Source organism: Maylandia zebra, linkage group LG12 (assembly GCF_041146795.1).
Source record: "Maylandia zebra isolate NMK-2024a linkage group LG12, Mzebra_GT3a, whole genome shotgun sequence".
Taxonomy (NCBI): domain Eukaryota; kingdom Metazoa; phylum Chordata; class Actinopteri; order Cichliformes; family Cichlidae; genus Maylandia; species Maylandia zebra.
The window spans coordinates 6,761,652-6,780,290 of record NC_135178.1 but is presented as its reverse complement, the minus strand read 5'-3'; the positions used below and the strand labels follow the sequence as shown (position 1 = coordinate 6,780,290).

Below are 18,639 nucleotides of genomic sequence, written 5' to 3'. Positions count from 1 at the left end.
TATTTGAAAACATTGCCCCTATGCAGCTATGCCAAGTGAAAACTGTGTGCGTGTGTGTGCTTTTATTGTGAAATTATAGCTAATGTTTACTTGAATATGGGCTAGCTTGACCTTTCCAGCAGAACTCCCTGATGTCATTTTAAGGTGTGGGTTATGTTCAAGAAAAATACTGTGAATGGCATTTAGAGTGCCACAGATGTAATTAACAATAATTAATAATGATGATGACGAAAAGCTCAAGAGGAGCAATATTTGAGCCTTTTATACCAGGATGTATATTCTTAGTTTAAATTTCTTAATAGTAGTCTTGCAGATGTAAATGTAAGATTGACTCAGTGATATTACTAATGCAAACGTTGCAACAGTACAGTTGTAGTGAAAAGAAAAGTAATTAATTAAAATGATCTAAATCCAAACTGAGATGAATAACAGTGTATGACATATTACATCTTGTCATTATTTATTTGACAAACACTAAGCCAAAACCCAGTGTGGCAATGTGTAAAAAACTAAGTACATTACCATTGCTCAGTAGCTTGTACAACCATCTTTGGTAGTAATAATTTCAAATAGGGTTTAAGGGCATCTTTCCAAACCTAAGCAATGCTGTCATGCTGTTTTTAGAGAGTAGACACTTTCTCCTGCCAACACTTCCAAACAAGACATACTTGGTCATTCTTATTCCATTGATACTGCTATGAGTGTTAACATTTAACATGCTATCTAAGGCTTGTAGAGTGAAAAATGCAGCTCTTGTTTGTTTTTTGTTTTTTTGCAGAAAAGGGTGGTACTTAAAAATAAAAGGAAAAAATGTTTAACAATAAAAGAAATGACCATGCTTTACAATCTTACGCAAATATTAGCATTTTCCAAACTTTTTTTCAACAACAAAAAATCTGAAAGAAAAACAGAATTTGAACATACACTGTGTGTCCATTTTAGACAAACAAAAACAGAGACAGACTCATGTCTAGAGGACTATTAGACAGAACATGTAAGGCAGTTTCCACCTCTTTACAATTATCTGTAATTTGCACCTTTAACACCAAGTGGCAGCAAACGCTCGCTGGAAGCATGTGTGCCTGCGTTTCAGCTCTGTGGAGCTGACGACATCCAGCTCTTATAAATACTTAATGGCTCGCTGCTGTTGCAGCAGACGTGGAACAAGCGGTGCAGCCCAAATTTTGTTTTGTTTTGTTTTTCCATTTGAATAGAATAGAATAGAATAGAATTGCACACAATTGTGGAAGAAAGTTGATAATAACATTTAGCCATGACTAGATGAAGTATCTTTTATGTCTAATATTTTGAAGTATCCCAGAATATAACAGAAATACAACACATTTCATTTTACTGACATTCTGTTTGTTAATCAATACTAATGATGTGTGTTGATGATCGATGCTCAGTCATTAAATTCTGCATTGATTTTGTGGCATTTGGTTCTTCAGGTGCTCTATCTGTTGTTGTTTGTATGGTTATACGGATATATTGTTTTACCAGATGCACCATTGATGTGTGTATCTAAACTGATCTAAATTTATTGCAGTCATTTACCATGACTTGTGGAAAGGAGAGCATGCTGTTTAAAAAAAAAGTTTAATGATTCACTGTGTATCCTTTTTCTTTTTAAATTAAGCTGTGACCTAGAAATTCTCTCAAATCACTAAAAGAAGGAAAATGGTTCAGAAAATCACCACACCACACACTCACACACCCGCCCACCCAAAGATTAGGACTGCGGTGATTTGAAGGGTGGGTGGGCGAGTGAAGGGCATTATCCTTGGTGCAGAGTGTTGCCGTGGACATTCGCTGCACATGTGCCGTGTTACTGTGTTTGTTCCTGTCATGCTACGACTGTCGCCCTTCCTGTGGTGCACAGCCAGTCTGCTGTTTCCGCTCGCCTGGCCTCTCTGTGTCAGGCAGCCCAAATTTTGGCTGGGACTCTTCAGCAGCTCCTCCAGAACTGCAGGGCTCTGGGACATCTGCAATGCAGAAGTCTATATATAGCAATGGTGTGAGAGAGAGAGAAAGAGAGAGGGGGGGGCAAGACATGGTGGTGGTGGTGGGGGGGGGGGGGGGATAGGAGAGAGGGAAACAAGGAATAAAAAGTGTCCATCTTGAGCTTGCAGAAAGCAGTTTCATGTTTTACCTCCATATCTTGTGAAATTGAAAACTGGGATGCACATTTAAAAAAACTTGTGTGTCTGTGAAACCCACGCACCAACTGAGTGTCCACTCAGGATGTCAGCACACACGGTGACAAGGACACTGAGGAGTGTGGTATCTCACTATTTAACTCACTTAAAAGAGGAAATGTAATCACGTTCTTGCCGAGTCCCAGCAAACAGAGCAGGGAAGGTGGGCTGTATACTGCTGAGCATTTACAGCTTTATCTCAGAGGGTGGGGGCTCGGGAGGGCAGCGGAGGAGGAGCAGGCGAGCGGGTCAATTATGTATGCACCTCCACAAACAACAGAATCTGCTGACAACAGAGCTCAGCACGCACAGAGCAGCATCGCAGCCAAATAAAGGACGGCTGGACAGGCGGACCTGTGGACCACAGGCCTGCAGAGCTGCCGGGGACATTGATCAAAAACTCTTGAATTTTCAATAAGTCAGCCCTCTGACACGCTCTCTGCATTACTCCTCACCACAGAGGTCTGTGCTGAGTCACGATGCTCCTCTTGTCACTGCTGAGATGAGTTCAGAATGCAGAGAGGAAAGCTTGAACTGCAGCACGGGCTTTGCACAATAGCTTTTTAAAGGTCATTCCTCACCTGATGCAGATGTGCACCTCTGCCTACACTCAAAAAAGCAATTTTTCACCCTAATTAAATGTGAAGCGATAATTTTGAGTAAAATCCAATTGAAATATATCAAATCAAAGACTTATTCATTTAAATAATTAGTCATTAAGGAAAATGTGCTTGGTTTAATCTGAAAGTATACAAATCAGGTCAATTTTATTTGACCAGATTCCATTAAATTGAAATTTTTGCATTGTATTTATATAGCAAGATTACAAGAACTTCTATTTATATGAGCTAAAATCTGCATTTTGCCCATGTGCCCCTGTACATCACGTTATTTATTCATTTGAATGATGTATCTGTTAAAGACAAAGTTCTCCAGTTTGGGAAACATGTAATCTGCATGTTTGCTTTCTGAATATTCTTATTCACTTTACGAGCTTTATGCTAACAGTTCCTATTTAACCAGGCAGCTGCGAGTACATGTAAAAAAGTAACTAATCATATTTTTCTAAAATCTCAAGTGTCAAATGTTATATACTGATAATAAAGCACCATAGATCGAGTCACATGTAATCTTGTTGGGTCATTCAATAATAAAATGTTCTTTTTCTTTTTACTTTTTTATGTGAGCATCCGTATTATGGGATGTGTCATAGTTTCCATGGCAAAACTGCACCAGTGTGATGTCTGTGATGCAGTATAACAGGAAAACAAAAATTGAAAGGTCTTTTTACCTGCAGAAGAACCTTGAGAACAGGCTTTCCTGTGTCATAATACTTTTCTAATATAGTCCATTTTTCACACCTGGACATGAAACTTTTTACAGTATGAAGGTACAAATATTTGAATATGTCATGAAAATATGCTGAAGTTGTTGTAGTAAATATGATCGGCTGAGGAGGTCAACTCTTTCTGCAGATCCAGATGCACTTGCGGGTAGATGTGTGATAAGAAATCCTCCAGCAGAGGCTAAGTTAACCTCAGCGCACTGACTGTATTGATGCAGTAAGATGGTGATGTAAAACTATTGATTGCCCCATACAAGATGTATCACATTGCTTTCCTGAAACTAATACATGCTCCTTTTTCATCTAATCCTCAACTTGGGAGAAAAATCATTCGTCTTTGCTCTTTCCCCTGCTTTCTGACACTTTTATTGATTGTCTCTTTTTTTCTCAGACACACTCGTACTCACACAGAAGACTACAGCCCAGGAGCTGGGGGGAAAACAGTCCTGGGCTGTGATGAAGTTCTTGCTGTTGACAGCTGTGCCGGTGGGCCGGTGTTAGCAGGTGCCATCCATCTTTTACCTCTGGGGCAGGCAGAAATTGAGATGAGCCAAGAGATAAATATCAGGGTAATCAGGAGCCAGGCAGTCGTATCATTGGACGTAGACAGTAAACTGAAGAAAAGTAAATTCAACAACAAGTGTTTTTCCTTCTAACAGCTGATCCTCTTTTAACTAGATCCTCTCTGATGGGTCTCTTATTTGAGGATGACGGACTGAAACCACAAAAAAAAATGTATTTAATGTGGCAGTTCAGGTGTTACCTTACAATAATTCAATTCGATTTTATTTTATTTATACAGCGCCAAATCACAACAGTCGCCTCAAGGTGCTTTATATTGTAAGGTAGACCCCACAATAATACATACAGAGAAAAACCCAACAATCATATGACCCCTATGAGCAAGCACTTTGGCGACAGTGGGAAGGAAAAACTCCCTTTGAACAGGAAGAAACCTCCGGCAGAACCAGGCTCAGGGAGGGACGGGGCCATCTGCTGCAACCGGTTGGGGTGAGAGAAGGAAGACAGGATAAAGACATGCTGTGGAAGAGAGACAGAGGTTAATAACAGATATGATTCAATGCAGAGAGGTCTGTTAATACATAGTGAGTGAGAAAGGTGACTGAAGAACAAAAACTCAATGCATCATGGGAATCCCCCAGCAGCCTACACCTATTGAAGCATAACTAAGGGAGGATTCAGGGTCACCTGGTCCAGCCCTAACTATATGCTTTAGCAAAAAGGAAATTTTAAGCCTTATCTGAAAGTAGAGATAGTGTCTGTCTCCTTTATCCAAACTGGAAGCTGGTTCCACAGAAGAGGGGCCTGAAAACTGAAGGCTCTGCCTCCCATTCTACTTTTAAATACTCTGGGAACAAGAAGTAGGCCTGCAGTGCGAGAGCGAAGCGCTCTAATAGAGTGATATGGTACTACAAGGTCATTAAGATAAGATTATTTAAGATCTTGTAAGTGGAAGCCAGATTCTGAATTCAATTTTGTATTTAACAGGGAGCCAATGAAGGGAAGCCAGTATGGGAGAAATATGCTCTCTCTTTCTAGTCCCTGTTGGTACTCTTGCTGCAGCATTTTGGTTTAATGGAAGGCTTTTCATGGAGTTACAGAAATAATGTGTACATACGTGTCAGCTAATGTGTAAACAATAAAAGCATCACCTTGTCAGCTGGGATGTGTCGATGACGTGTCAGCTTCAGTGTCAGGCATAGAAGGAGCAAATGTCAGTCGCGGAGGGGTGGGGGGCATTAAGCACATCGTTTTAGCATCCATCATATACACTATTTTTATACATTTGCACATATTTGTGATGGAAATGTAGCTGATGTGACTGTTCAGCATAAAGTGGAATAGGAATATACTCCAGTGGGACTCTGTGGCTTTCTGCATTGCTTTTGAGGTTGTTGCAGAAATTAATTTGCTTTCATTTTATGTGCCACCTGTTTCCATGAGTGATACTTTAATTTATAAACCTTGGGACATTAATAGCTCACATCTCTTTCAGCACGGCTTCAAACCTTTCTGCAAAGTTAAAACATGCCACATAATGTTTGGGGCATAGGTGAGTTCAGACCCTTTTTGTGGTTGCTTGATCCCCAGATTTCACCAGAACACTCCTAAAAATTACTATAGTAATAGTATTAATAATATTGTATTTTAGTATTATTTTCTGACACTAGCTGGCAGAAAGACACATTTTAACTGAAATATAGGAAAACTAACATTGTAATAGACAAGTAGTTTTTCCTGAATTTCATGGATGCTTTACGTGCTTTTCAGTAGTACACTTACTTAAAAATACCAGTGGACATTCTCCACACAGCATATTGATATGAATGGCAGCATTTTACAGGATTCATATCACTCTAAATGTGGCTGAACAGGATGGATGCCACTACACTGATGTGACAGACTACAAATTTATTCTCGTGATGCTCCATGCTGAGTCTGCATAATAAAGGCCGGGTTTGTATGATTCCAGAAACTTTAATATAAAAAACACTCTGCTAGTTTCCTCCATGTACAGGTCTGTGGAGTGGCAGCATGATTTTTTAGTTTCTGCACTGAACAATACCACTTGATTATTTGGTGGACTGCCTCTGTGTGATTAAGAGACTGAAATAATGCTGTGCATGTTTCTCATTTTATCTGCTTTACCATAAATTTTTCTTTAACCTCTTCAATAACAGAGCCTTTGCCTTGGGTTTGATAACTAAAGGCTCCACCTTACAACGGGTGGATTAGATTGAAATCTCTGAAATTATTCACCCATGACAACAGGTCATCTAACTAATTAGGTTGCTTTTGAAGGCAATATTGAAATGTTCATCTAATCAAATTGAGATTTGAAAATGTAAAAAGGGTTGATTACATTTGCAAACAGCATATTCCATTGATATTAATTGATAGACACTGCATGTATGATATTATGATTGGGAGCTGAGTCCACCTACATTTTAAGCCTAGAATCACCCCTGGTTTGGGGCTAAATTTTAAGGCTCATTTCCATAAACAAGATCTTTGTTAGCAAACAAGCAACAATACTTGGCTCCTCTGTTGTCACAAGAGGAAAGGAAGCAAGTAACTTTAATCCTAAAACTGATCTCTGTTGCTTGTGATTCTGATAGGGAGACTAACAGTAATTCAATACAATTCAGTTCAATTCAATTTTATTTATATAGCGCCAAATCACAACATTTTTTCCCCCTAATAGGCTGTTTTAGGTATGAGCAAGTTCGTTTAAAGGAGACTCTTACCCAGTGGCAGGGGGGTCGTTGATCATCATATCGGTAGCATCTTTTCCAGTGAGTGGAATTATCATATTTCATTACTTCAAATAACCTTTTCAGCAGCATAATTTGTCACTGTCAGCTTTAGCAGTAAGCACTGTACATATATATAGACTCCAGACATTAATTTTACTCCTTATATACATTTTAAATACAAACTTCTTCAAATAAGTTTGAATCCATGGTTGCCACTGAATGAATAAGATTTAAGTAGTTTAATTAATTTGCTTTTGTTTAACTATTTTAACAAGAGCTATTTTGTTTATTTAGTTTTTCCTTTTTGAGTTAAAGAAACCATTTTTAAAAAAAATTCTGATTAATGTTGATTAACTGTTTCGTTGATTAAGTTATTCAATTCAATTCAATTCAATTTTATTTATATAGCGCCAAATCACAACAAAAGTCGCCTCAAGGCGCTTCATAGATACAGAGAAAAACCCAACAATCATATGACCCCCTATGAGCAAGCACTTTGGCGACAGTGGGAAGGAAAAACTCCCTTTTAACAGGAAGAAACCTCCGGCAGAACCAGGCTCAGGGAGGGGCGGCCATCTGCTGCGACCGGTTGGGGTGAGAGAAGGAAGACAGGATAAAGACATGCTGTGGAAGAGAGACAGAGGTTAATAACAGATATGATTCAATGCAGAGAGGTCTATTAATACATAGTGAGTGAGAAAGGTGACTGGAAAGGAAAAACTCAATGCATCATGGGAATCCCCCGGCAGCCTACATCTATTGCAGCATAACAAAGGGAGGATTCAGGGTCACCTGGTCCAGCCCTAACTATATGCTTTAGAAAAAAGGAAAGTTTTAAGCCTAATCTTAAAAGTAGAGATAGTGTCTGTCTCCCGAATCCAAACTGGAAGCTGGTTCCACAGAAGAGGGGCCTGAAAACTGAAGGCTCTCCCTCCCATTCTACTTTTAAATACTCTAGGAACAACAAGTAGGCCTGCAGAGCGAGAGCGGAGCGCTCTAATAGGGTGATATGGTACTACAAGGTCATTAAGATAAGATGGGGCCTGATTATTTAAGACCTTGTATGTGAGGAGCAGGATTTTGAATTCAATTCTGGATTTAACAGGAAGCCAATGAAGGGAAGCCAAAACAGGAGAAATATGCTCTCTCTTTCTAGTCCCTGTCAGGACTCTTGCTGCAGCATTTTGGATTAGCTGAAGGCTTTTCAGTGAGTTTTTTGGACATCCTGATAATAATGAATTACAGTAGTCCAGCCTGGAAGTAATAAATGCATGAACTAGTTTTTCAGCGTCACTCTGAGACAGGATATTTCTAATTTTAGAGATGTTGCGCAAATGGAAGAAAGCAGTCTTACATATTTGTTTAATATGTGCGTTGAAGGACATGTCCTGGTCAAAAATGACTCCAAGGTTCCTCACCGCGTTACTGGAGGCCAAGGTAATGCCATCCAGAGTAAGAATCTGATTAGATACCATATTTCTAAGATTTTCAGGGCCGAGTACAATAACCTCAGTTTTATCTGAATTAAGAAGCAGAAAGTTAGCGGCCATCCAGGTCTTTATGTCTTTAAGACATTCCTGCAGTTTAACTAATTGGTGTGTGTTATCTGGCTTCATGGACAGATAGAGCTGGGTGTCATCTGCATAGCAGTGAAAATGTATGCTATGTCTTCTAATGATACTGCCTAAGGGAAGCATGTATAATGTAAACAGAATTGGTCCTAGCACTGAACCCTGTGGAACTCCATAATTAACCTCAGTGTGTGAAGAGGACTCTCCATTTACATGCACGAATTGGAGTCTATTAGATAGATATGATACAAACCACTGCAGCGCAGTACTTGTAATACCTACAGCATGTTCTAATCGCTCTAATAGGATATTATGATCAACAGTATCGAACGCTGCACTGAGGTCTAGCAGGACAAGCACAGAGATGAGTCCACTGTCAGAGGCCATAAGAAGATCATTTGTAACCTTCACTAAAGCTGTTTCTGTGCTGTGCTGAGCTCTGAAACCTGACTGAAACTCTTCAAATAAACCATTCCTCTGCAGATGATCTGTTAGCTGTTTGACAACTACTCTTTCAAGGATTTTTGATATGAAAGGAAGGTTGGAGATTGGCCTATAATTAGCTAAGACTGCTGGGTCTAGAGATGGCTTTTTGAGTAAAGGTTTAACTACAGCCAGCTTGAAGGCCTGTGGTACATAGCCGATTATTAGAGATAGGTTGATCATATTTAAGATCGAAGAATTAATTAATGGCAGGACTTCTTTGAGCAGTTTTATCTGCACCTATAAGTATGTCTTATGTGTATCTAGCACTTGTCCAATAATATTTTGGTACATGTGGATGTGTTGGAAAAAGTTTTGATGCTAAAACACTTTGGAGCTCTTAATTGCTTTATTTTTGTTCCATTTATCAGTATATTACTCAAGTTGTCTTTATCCTTTAAGGAGCAACAGAGCAAAGCTGTGACACCAAGAGTGCAGTGAGTACCTGATTTGTTAACTGTCACCATAGTAGTTTAGCTAGTATGCAGCAAGAAAACCTTTGAGGTGGCTATCAAGTTATCTTGCTGATTTTTTCTTCAATTTGATTCAGGTGAATTTTTATATAATCAAATTACAACAGTTGTCTTAATGCACTTTATTTATGAAGACCATCCAGTATTCTGGAAAACCCCAACAATCAAACAGTCCCTCATGAGCAAACACTTTGCAACAGCAGGAAGGGAAAGCTCCCTTTAAACAGGAAGAAACCTCGGTCAGAACCAGACTTAGGAAGGGAGAGAGAAATGAACCCACCCACCTGAAATTTCATGGCTTTAAAGGGTTAAACTCATATGTTGCTTTTATGTAATTTTTAAAACGTAAACAAGACTGTAACAAATTTTCTGTAATATGTATAACATGTTATAACTTCCTTATCTTCAACAGAAAAATGTTAGCAAGTTACCCAAATTAAATAAAACAAAATGTTAACTTCAGAACTACAGGCATGAATGTTTGTGTGCTTAGCTTTTAGTGAATAAAGAAGACACAGACGTGGTTAAATGCTTTTTGGTTAATAAATGTCTTTATTTGGCTTTGAGAGGAACATCACTGCATGAGAGAGCAGCACGTACAGTCACAGTTGTAAAGCAGAACGGTTTGGAAAGTGTCAGCACTCCTCTACTTCCCCAGAAACAAGTGAGCTGCAGGTGAAAACATGTTTCTTTTAACTTTCATTTATGATTAAGGCAATTCTTTTTTAATTGAACACACAACAAGCAAAAATCTACTCATCCAGCAGATACTCAAGCTCCGAGAATCAGGCCATGCATTCATATCCGTTGGTTGATTCATTTGTCAATAAAGAAATAATAAAAGCAAGGGAGAGAAATGATGAAGGACAGTGACAGAAGGTGATAGAAGAAGTTATGGGGAAAATAGCCCTTTTATGTGACTCTGTATACATAAACCATAAACCCAGGAGAATCTACTCTAACAGACACTTGCAGTCTTGGCTGAGGACTGTCAGCGTCAGCACCACCTGCCTGCTCCTAACACCTACACTCACCTTCACCTTGTTTCCTGTTTCAGCTACATGAAACCAAAGCACCACCATGTTTATGTGAGGGGAAAGAAAACAAGCTGGTGTGTGAGATGATCAGATAAAGTGTATGACAAATGATTCAATCAAAGGGAGGACTTATATTCCCAAAATATATACAGCAGCAATTGAAACTCTACATTTTCACACCCAGCGACTCTGAAGCAATCTACCTTTCCACCCATGTACATTTATGTTTTTCCAGGTTCCAGGTTTGCCAGTATTACTGTGCTATGCTGCAGTTAAGAAGGAGGGAGAAAATTAAAGGGGGTGAAATGAAGAACTAAGCAGCGGCTAATGGAAAGGAGAGGAAGCATTCACCTGCCGTGTGAAATGAGGAGTTGGGACTTCCAGTCAGGACAGAAAATTTCCTGCCTAACAGGGCGACATTCAGGAATGAGCTGGTGACGCTTCATTCAATGACAAAATCTTTAACTTACAGGAATCGCCAACTTTTAAATGTAAAAATCAAATAGCACCGTAAAGTTGGACTGGCTGTTTCACATGCTCCAGGATCTGTGCGTTTCTCTTTAAAAGTCTGTGTGCTGACAGGTTTTGATTGCTCTTACTGTGAATATTAATTACCAATGGCACGTTTGCTGTTGCTTGGTCAAAAGACGGATCATTCCCCTTTTCAGACTTGTGAAACTCGGTGGCATCGTGCTAGCTTCCTGCGCTTTTCTCTGTACTCCTGTGACGTAGAGTAGTGACAGCTACAGCAGATTTATGGAAGTGATTTGAACTCTTTTGCTACTGTAGTACTAGCTAGTCTAAATCTCCTTTTCCATCTAATAAAGACTGAACTAATCACTTACAGAGCAAACAGAGACTGAAAAACACAGGTGTGAGGCATCTGGATTGTGCAGATGTGTGTGTGTCTGTGTGTGTCTGTGTGAGATGATGTGAACATGAACAGATCCATAGGTGACTGATCGTGGAACGTGGAATGCGTTATTGATGACAGTGATGACAAAAGCAGTTTAGCTCTTGCTGTTCTTCCCGGTGGGGCTCTCCTTCTTCTTCTCCTCTTTCTCTTTTGGCTTCTCCTCCTCCTCTTCCTCCTCCTCCTCACCCTCTTCGCCCTCTTCTCCCTCCTCACCGTCCTCCTCTCCCTCCTCACCATCTTCTCCCTCCTCACCCTCCTCTTCTCCCTCCTCGTCCTCTTCCTTCTCCTCTTCTTCCGCTTCCTCTTGCTCCTCCTCTTCAGGCTTAGCTCCGGGCTTCCTGTAAGCGCCGAGAGTGTAGGTGCGGGCGGACATGTAGGAAAAGCCGGGATAGCCAGACTGGACCATTGCGCCGCCGACAGAGCTGAGGCGACACTCCTCGCCTTCCAGCAGCTTCCTGTGCAGATGGAGAAACAGAGGACAAAAGGTGACGTCACCGCCTACACTGGACGTGCTACTTTTAGATGCTCAGTGCAGTGATAGACACTCTGAAGGGATCTAATGTCACCGTGATATCAGATGAAGCACCTCTGCTGTCTGTTTTGGTGCTTTTGCAGTTTTACATCATCTTATTTCAGTTGGAAGTGTCTGACTTCTCTTAGTGAAAGCATTAAAATCACATTTTAGGAAAGTAGGTGAGGGAGCACTCCTCTCGTGTGACATGAAGCAAATGTCCCAGGATCATGTTGGGATGTGTTTAAGCTACAATTTCAATTCAACTATTTATATAGCTCCAAATCACAACAGTAGCTTGTATATTTTAAGGTAAAGACCCTATAATAATACAGAAGAAAAACCCAACCACCTCTATGGAGATAGTGGGAAGGAAAACGTCCCTTTTTACAAGAAGAAACCTTCAGTAGAACCAGACTCAGGGGGGCAGCGATTTGCCACCACCAACTGGGGGTGAGGGGACAAAAGACACACTGTGTAAGAGAGCTAGGGTTAATAATAACTAATGAGTAAATACAAAGTGGTGTATAAACACATAGTTAGTGAAAAGTCAGTGAAGGGGAAACACTCAGTGCACCATCGGAAGACCTCAGCATCACAAGTAACAGAAGATTCAGGGTCACCTGATCCAGCCTTAATTATATGCTTTATCAAAAAGGAAAGTGTGTCTCTGTGTGGTCTGTGGCTCTGCTGAGGAGGAGGGGTGGTTCAGCGGGCAGTGCCAGAGAGGCTGTCAGGGCAGCTAGGGCTGTTCAAGTAATCAGACTCTCCCTAACGAGGCCGCAGGAAACAGAGGGGAGAGCTGTGAGGGGAACAAGACCGCTGCAAAGCTGCACAAAGCAGTCTGAAAAGATAAAGCACTGTAATAAAACATCGCCAACTCTGCAACAGCGTATACTTGTCGGGTCCTTTGTGTCACACAAAGTCTTGTGTCTGATCTTAAAAGTAGACGAGGCATCTGTCTCCTGACTCCAAACTGGGAACTTGTTCCACAGAAGAGGGACCTACACCTACTCATTTTTAAAAGGTTTATATAAATAAAGTGGAATTTTGCACGCAGTGTGTCCTTAAGAGCAAAATCTAAATGTCAATAATAAACACTTGTCATTATATTAATCACTTCAATAAACAAGATACAGTGTGGTTTCACTCCAAAACTCTTATAATAAAGGAGTAATAAGCACACAAATGGCGAACAATTAACATCTATGATATGATTTCAAACAGATTTATGTATTGTGTTGCAGAGATATTTGCTGAAGTTTGTTTGCGAACCAGCTGCCTTATGCAATACCTTTGTACTTCGAGATGGTGCAATCAATCCAACAGGAGGGGAGAAAGACAAAGCACCACACTGAGATCATGCTTAGATTTTTCTTTTAAACAGACTATGATGCTGACCTCTTATCAGTCACTTTGAGAACCAGTCAATGAACGAAAGAGTAAATATATTGTTGAATGAAGCTCTTGATAAGTGACCACCAGCTAGCTGCATTGAAGCTTTTTTTGCCGACAAGTATTGTATAACTTTTTTATGATTTCCATCCTATAGGTATCTGGAAATGGTGGAAAATAACACCAGTTGCTACAATGGTCATGTGCTGTAAAACTGAAAGAAAAATCAGCTAAGAGAGACACGTAGCTAAAGCTCCAGAGTGGCTGCTGTGTCCCATTTTGAAACTGCCACATCCAATCCTACAATAATTGCCTTTCATGCCAGAGTAAAAGTAGGATGACAACCTCTTTGTGACTAGGAAACATCACTTATTGCCTTGTACATTTTTCTACATTTCGTGACTGATTGGAAGTAGTTGTGTTTGCTCCTCAGAGGTTGCGTGTAGAACAAACTCATCCAATCAGTCTCTGGGTGTCCACCTACGACCGTGAAGTGATTGTACAGGTCACTTGGTGGTAGGTGACTTGTCTGCAAACAATTACAGTCTGATACAGCCTAAGTGCAATCACCCTCAGACAGATTGGCAAAGGTTTGCAAATAAGTGTTGTCTAATTTATAAACCCAGACAGATTGAGTGCAACTGGTTAGCAATGACTAAGATACAGATGCAAACTCATAGCAGACTTTATCTTGACACACCAAAGTCACTTGAAGACAGTAACTGAGTGCGAGTGGTTGCAGACCGGGTCTCAGCCTTTGAAGCAATGGTTTCATAGGCGAAGATCACAAGTTCACTTGGAACAGTAATTTTGTTTCTGCTGTGATCTGCAAACACTGTTTTTCCTAGTGTGGCAGGGTGTGGTTTGTCACTCAGCTGCAGGGGATGGGTGGAGCAGCAGGTTCAGGGTCTGGTGTCAGGGAAGGCTACTGGCAGATTCCTTTGTCTGCAGAGTCAAAGGAGAAAAAAACTCCCCTTCCCCTTCCGTATGCTTTGTACCAATTTGCCCTTCAGCGTGTTCGGACGCCCCGCCACCTTCCAGTGCCTCGGTGTACTGCGTCTGCACGCTGCATATCCTGCCACCTATTTGGATGACATCATCATCCACAGTGACACCTGGGCAGAGCATGTGCAGCAGGTGGCTGCAGTCTTGGAGTCCCTGAGCCCCTGCTCTACACGTCTAACTTTTCCCTCCCTTTTATTCTACACACTGATGCTTCAAACAGAGGGCTGGGTGCCATGTTATCCCAGCAGGTAAGGGTGGGGGAGGTTGATCACCCCGTCGTGTACATCAGCAGGAAACTGTCAGAACGGGAGGCCAGCACAGTGGGCAGTGGTACATGGAGAAGGAGTTCCTGGCCATCCGGTGGGCGGTCGATTCTCTTCCTTATTACTTCTAGGGCCATCCATTCACCTTCTCTCCAGATCACACCCTGCTGCTGTGGCTCCATCGCATGAAGGATGCCAATGTCCAGATCACCCCCCACGGTTGTAACTGGCTCTCCAGCCTTATAAGTTCAAGGTAGTCCAAAGGCCAGGGGCACAGATGGTTGGAGGGATGGAGCAGCGAGTTTGTGGTGTGGTGTCAGGGGAGCCTGACCCACACGGCTGACCCCCATCATATAATCATGCCCTCTCTTTTGAGTAGGACACCGGGACCTACTGGTGTGCTGTGTGTGCTATCTATGCTGTGCTTGAGACATCAGCTGAAAAGCTGCACAACCAAAGGTGTGGCGATATGAAAACCCCCCACTGTAAATAAACATTGAACCTTCGGCAACGTTGTGTGCATCGGGTCCTTTGTCACACCTAGGTTTATAACATACTGTGCTATTATTATTGTATGTATGTTTTCAGCTTAGTTCCACCTGCCAAAATGATGACTGCTGTTCTGTTTGTAATATTACAGACCTGTACGCAGCAATCTCAATATCCAGTGCCATCTTAACATTCAGTAGGTCCTGGTATTCACGTAGATGACGAGACATTTCTCCTTTCGTACTACGCAGGGCACCTTCCAGCTGCTGAATGGTATCCTGTATGCACAAACAGACACATGCACATATTAGCCAGCATTAGCCTTATGTGACCTATGGCTTTTATTATTAACTCCTCAATTTTGTTAGCTACTTTTTGGTTGTTTTTGTCTGTAAATAATACGGTAAAGTCTTTTTTAAGGTTTCTAACAATTAGCTTAATAAAGGTATAAAAAATACAATTATTTACATACCTGCATCTCACCAATTTCATTGTTATGGCGATCTTCCATCTCTGCAATCTGCCTCTCCAGAGCTTCATTGTGGCCCCTGAGGGCCTCAATCTCCAGGGTCCGGGCCTGCACCTGTCTGCGGTATTCGCTCAGCTCCTCCTTGGAGTGCTTGATGGCATCTTGGTTGCGGGCAGCCGCCTCAGTCACACTGGCAAACTTGGAGCGGTACCATTCCTCTGCCTGGGATTGGTTCCTAGCTGACAGGCTCTCATACTGGGCCCTGATGTCCTTCAGGGCTGCAGCCAGGTCAGGTTTGCTGACATCCATCTCCACTGACACCTTGATTGAAAAAAGTAGAAAGTAAAAATTGTTTGTGTTTACTGTATATGTTGAGTTTACAACTGTAAATAAAATGTAGCATTTTTTTTTAAATCACTCATCCTTATATTTAAGAGATGCACAATTATAAGCTGTGTACATTTCAAAAACTATTTTAGCTCACTGATTAAGAATTATAAGTTCATTTTGATCCCGATCAACCATATTATTATATAATGTGGAACCATCATTTTCCACAAACACAGCTTGTTTGTTTGCTGGAAAAGTCTATGCTTTTAATTCTCAGTGGGTAAATCTTAGTGTTTCTCTGATTGGATGTCTGTTCTTTGAAAAGTGGTGACTGTAACAACAAACTGCTGAAATCACTGTCACCATGGATGACAAACAAAGCCATTCTAACTCTGGCTTATCTGTAGCTATTAACCTGATGAAAATATCAGCGTGTCATTGTGAATTTCTTTTAAATACTGAATACTGTTAATGCATGTTAATGCGCTTGTGCTGCAGCTAAACTACCCTCTTCTCTAGCGCCGCAACATAAATGTTTAAGGTGAGCGGTGTGCTGATGAGCTGAGGTGGTGGACTGCGGCGCTGATGAATGGACTGCTGACTCAGACATCTCTGCTGCAGAAAGCTGTGCTGTCAATGGCTTTTATGGTACTCAAATTCCCCATAGGGGGGGGAAATGAGAACCCCTGGAGAAATCTACCTAGCAACCACCAGTTCGTGACTAACTTAATAAGCACAAGCTCGCAAAGGACGTCGCTTCACATAAAGACAAGTTTCACGCAAATTTTCTTCTTTTTATCTTGCTCTGTCGACAGCGGGACATAAATAACATCCCAATAAACATGAAAATAACTCACTCTTGCGCATAAACTCGAGCTATGCGCGTCACACGTGGTTAGAACAAAGTGGGAAATGGTTTGAACCGCCATACTGCCCCATGAAGGCAGTTTATCACGTTAATATGTAACCTACACGAAACAAGCGCTAGAGTTTGTCCTGCCTGGGACGACCACACCCCTGCGCTATTTCTCCGCATTTTCTCCCCCCTCTGCCCCCTCTCCCCCCCCTCTCTTTTAGGAAATGGTAGCAAGCTAACGGCGGGCCTTACAGTAGTTTACATGAACTTTATAGTTGACCTTGGTGCAAAGCAGGTAGCTTATCTCTCCGCTGTCGCACTTTCATAATGTCAGTCAGTTTTCTGGGCAATTCTCTACACGAAACGACCGAAAAACAGACACTTCAAAAACAGCTTTAAGTTGGCACGAGGGGGCGTGAGCACAGGAGCGCGCGGGACACCGCAGGGACGCTCGCGACTCTCCTGCTTTCAGAGCGGGAGGGAGGACAGCGCGTGGTGCTGAAACGGAACTGCAGTGCCATTAATTTTCATGTGCGCGCCGTTCAGCACGTCGAAGCGACGTAGAAAAGACGGCTGCCGACAGACTTTTACATCCTAACACATCTGTAGGTCACTGCTTTCCCGAACTACTCACAAAAATAAGAAAGAAAAAAGGGTTTGTTGTTGTGTTGAGTGCAACAAATCAACAACTTCCTCTGTTGTAGTTTGTTTGTGGCCACTAAGGTGATTATGAAGTGTAAAAACACTCAAGCCTGGAGACCACCTGTGTTCGTGGGTAACACTGTGTTTCTGGTGATATTCTGTGGCTTTAAAACTAGTGGTTAATCGCATTTCTGACCAGTTGACCGTCGGCGGGTGTAATCCTTGCGTGTCTACGGGCAGGCCGTCAGACCCCCGTGGGACGTGTACCTGTGTGGCCTGCAGTGAAGCCTGGAGCTCCTGCAGCTCCTCCTCGTGGACTTTCCTCAGGAAGGCGATCTCATCCAGGAGCGACTCCACTTTCTTCTCCAACTCCAGGCGCGCCAGGGTGGCGTCGTCGACGTCCTTCCGGTAGCCCTTCAGGGTGTTCTCCGCCTCCTCTCGCAGCCTGCTTTCTTCCTCGAACTTCTCCTTCATGCGCTCCAGGGTGTCGTTCATCTGCACGCAGTCCAGGTGCATCTGGCTCTTCTCGTGAGTCAGCTCCTCCACGCGCGCTCGCAGCTCGCGGATCTCCTGCTCGTAGAGCTCGTGCAGGCGAGAAGGCTCACTGTTGCGCTGGCGCAGCAGTGTGACCTCGGCCTCCAGGATTTTGTTTTGCTGCTCCAGGTTGTGCACCTTCTCGATGAAGGACACGAAGCGGTCGTTGAGGCCCTGCAGCTGCTCCTTCTCGTTGGTGCGGATGATCTTGAGCTCGTTGGTGACCGCGGTGGACTGGGTCAGGTCCACCGCGTGGTCCGGCATGGAGGAGAAGACCCGGCCGGGGGCCGCTGTCCGGCGGTAGGTGGTGGTGGAGGAGATCGCTGAGGGGGAACCATAGGTGCGGTGGCTGCTGCGGTATCCCGCGGAGTGCAGGCGGGACGGGCTGCTGCTACCCAGGCTGACGCGACCGGAGCGGGGGGCATCTCCAAAGATCTTCCGATAGGAGCTGCTGTAAATCTCGCTGGAGTAACTCATGGTTCCTTCACCTCGGTTGAATTGGGCCGATGCCTTTGCTTTGCACAGGGAAGTGTGTGTGTGTGGAGTTCACGAGTGTGACAGGATGAGTGTGTGTGTGTGAGAGAGAAAGTGAGATGCGAGTGATGTCTGCCCGGGACAGGTGCTTTTATAGGGAAGGCGCCGGCGCATCATTTGACGCAGCAACAACAGAAGACAAGGGGAAACCTGCAAGCTTTTGCAGAAAGCCTCCACCCTCTGGGGAGACACGAAGTCACTCATGCATCTCCTCCTTTCCGCCCTGCAGCTCCAGCTCAACAAAATCACACTCAACGACGAGCAGGTTTCTGCACGGTCTTTGCTGTCCGTGCCCGAACTGAGATCATTA

The 18,639-nt window shown here is 42.6% G+C and overlaps 1 protein-coding gene across 1 annotated transcript; it reads right to left on the bottom strand.

Annotated features, from left to right (window-relative positions):
* Positions 1-9,877: 9,877 nt before the first annotated feature.
* neff1 (neuronal intermediate filament family member 1) lies at positions 9,878-18,427 on the bottom strand. The gene is made up of 4 exons (XM_004567283.4): positions 17,529-18,427; positions 15,437-15,754; positions 15,118-15,242; positions 9,878-11,756 (listed from the first exon to the last, which is right to left on the bottom strand). Exons 1-4 carry the CDS (start codon positions 18,270-18,272, stop codon positions 11,396-11,398), a joined length of 1,548 nt encoding a protein of 515 aa, XP_004567340.1. The 5' UTR covers positions 18,273-18,427; the 3' UTR covers positions 9,878-11,395.
* Positions 18,428-18,639: the final 212 nt, after the last annotated feature.

Coding starts and splice junctions, on each gene's coding strand:
- neff1 (XM_004567283.4), bottom strand. CDS start 18,272: ATGAGTTACTCCAGCGAGATTTACAGCAGCTCCTATCGGAAGATCTTT. Junction 15,755..17,528: donor CTTCACTGCAGGCCACACAG/GTACACGTCCCA, acceptor TTTTCAATCAAG/GTGTCAGTGGAGATGGATGT. Junction 15,243..15,436: donor ATGAAATTGGTGAGATGCAG/GTATGTAAATAA, acceptor TTGTGCATACAG/GATACCATTCAGCAGCTGGA.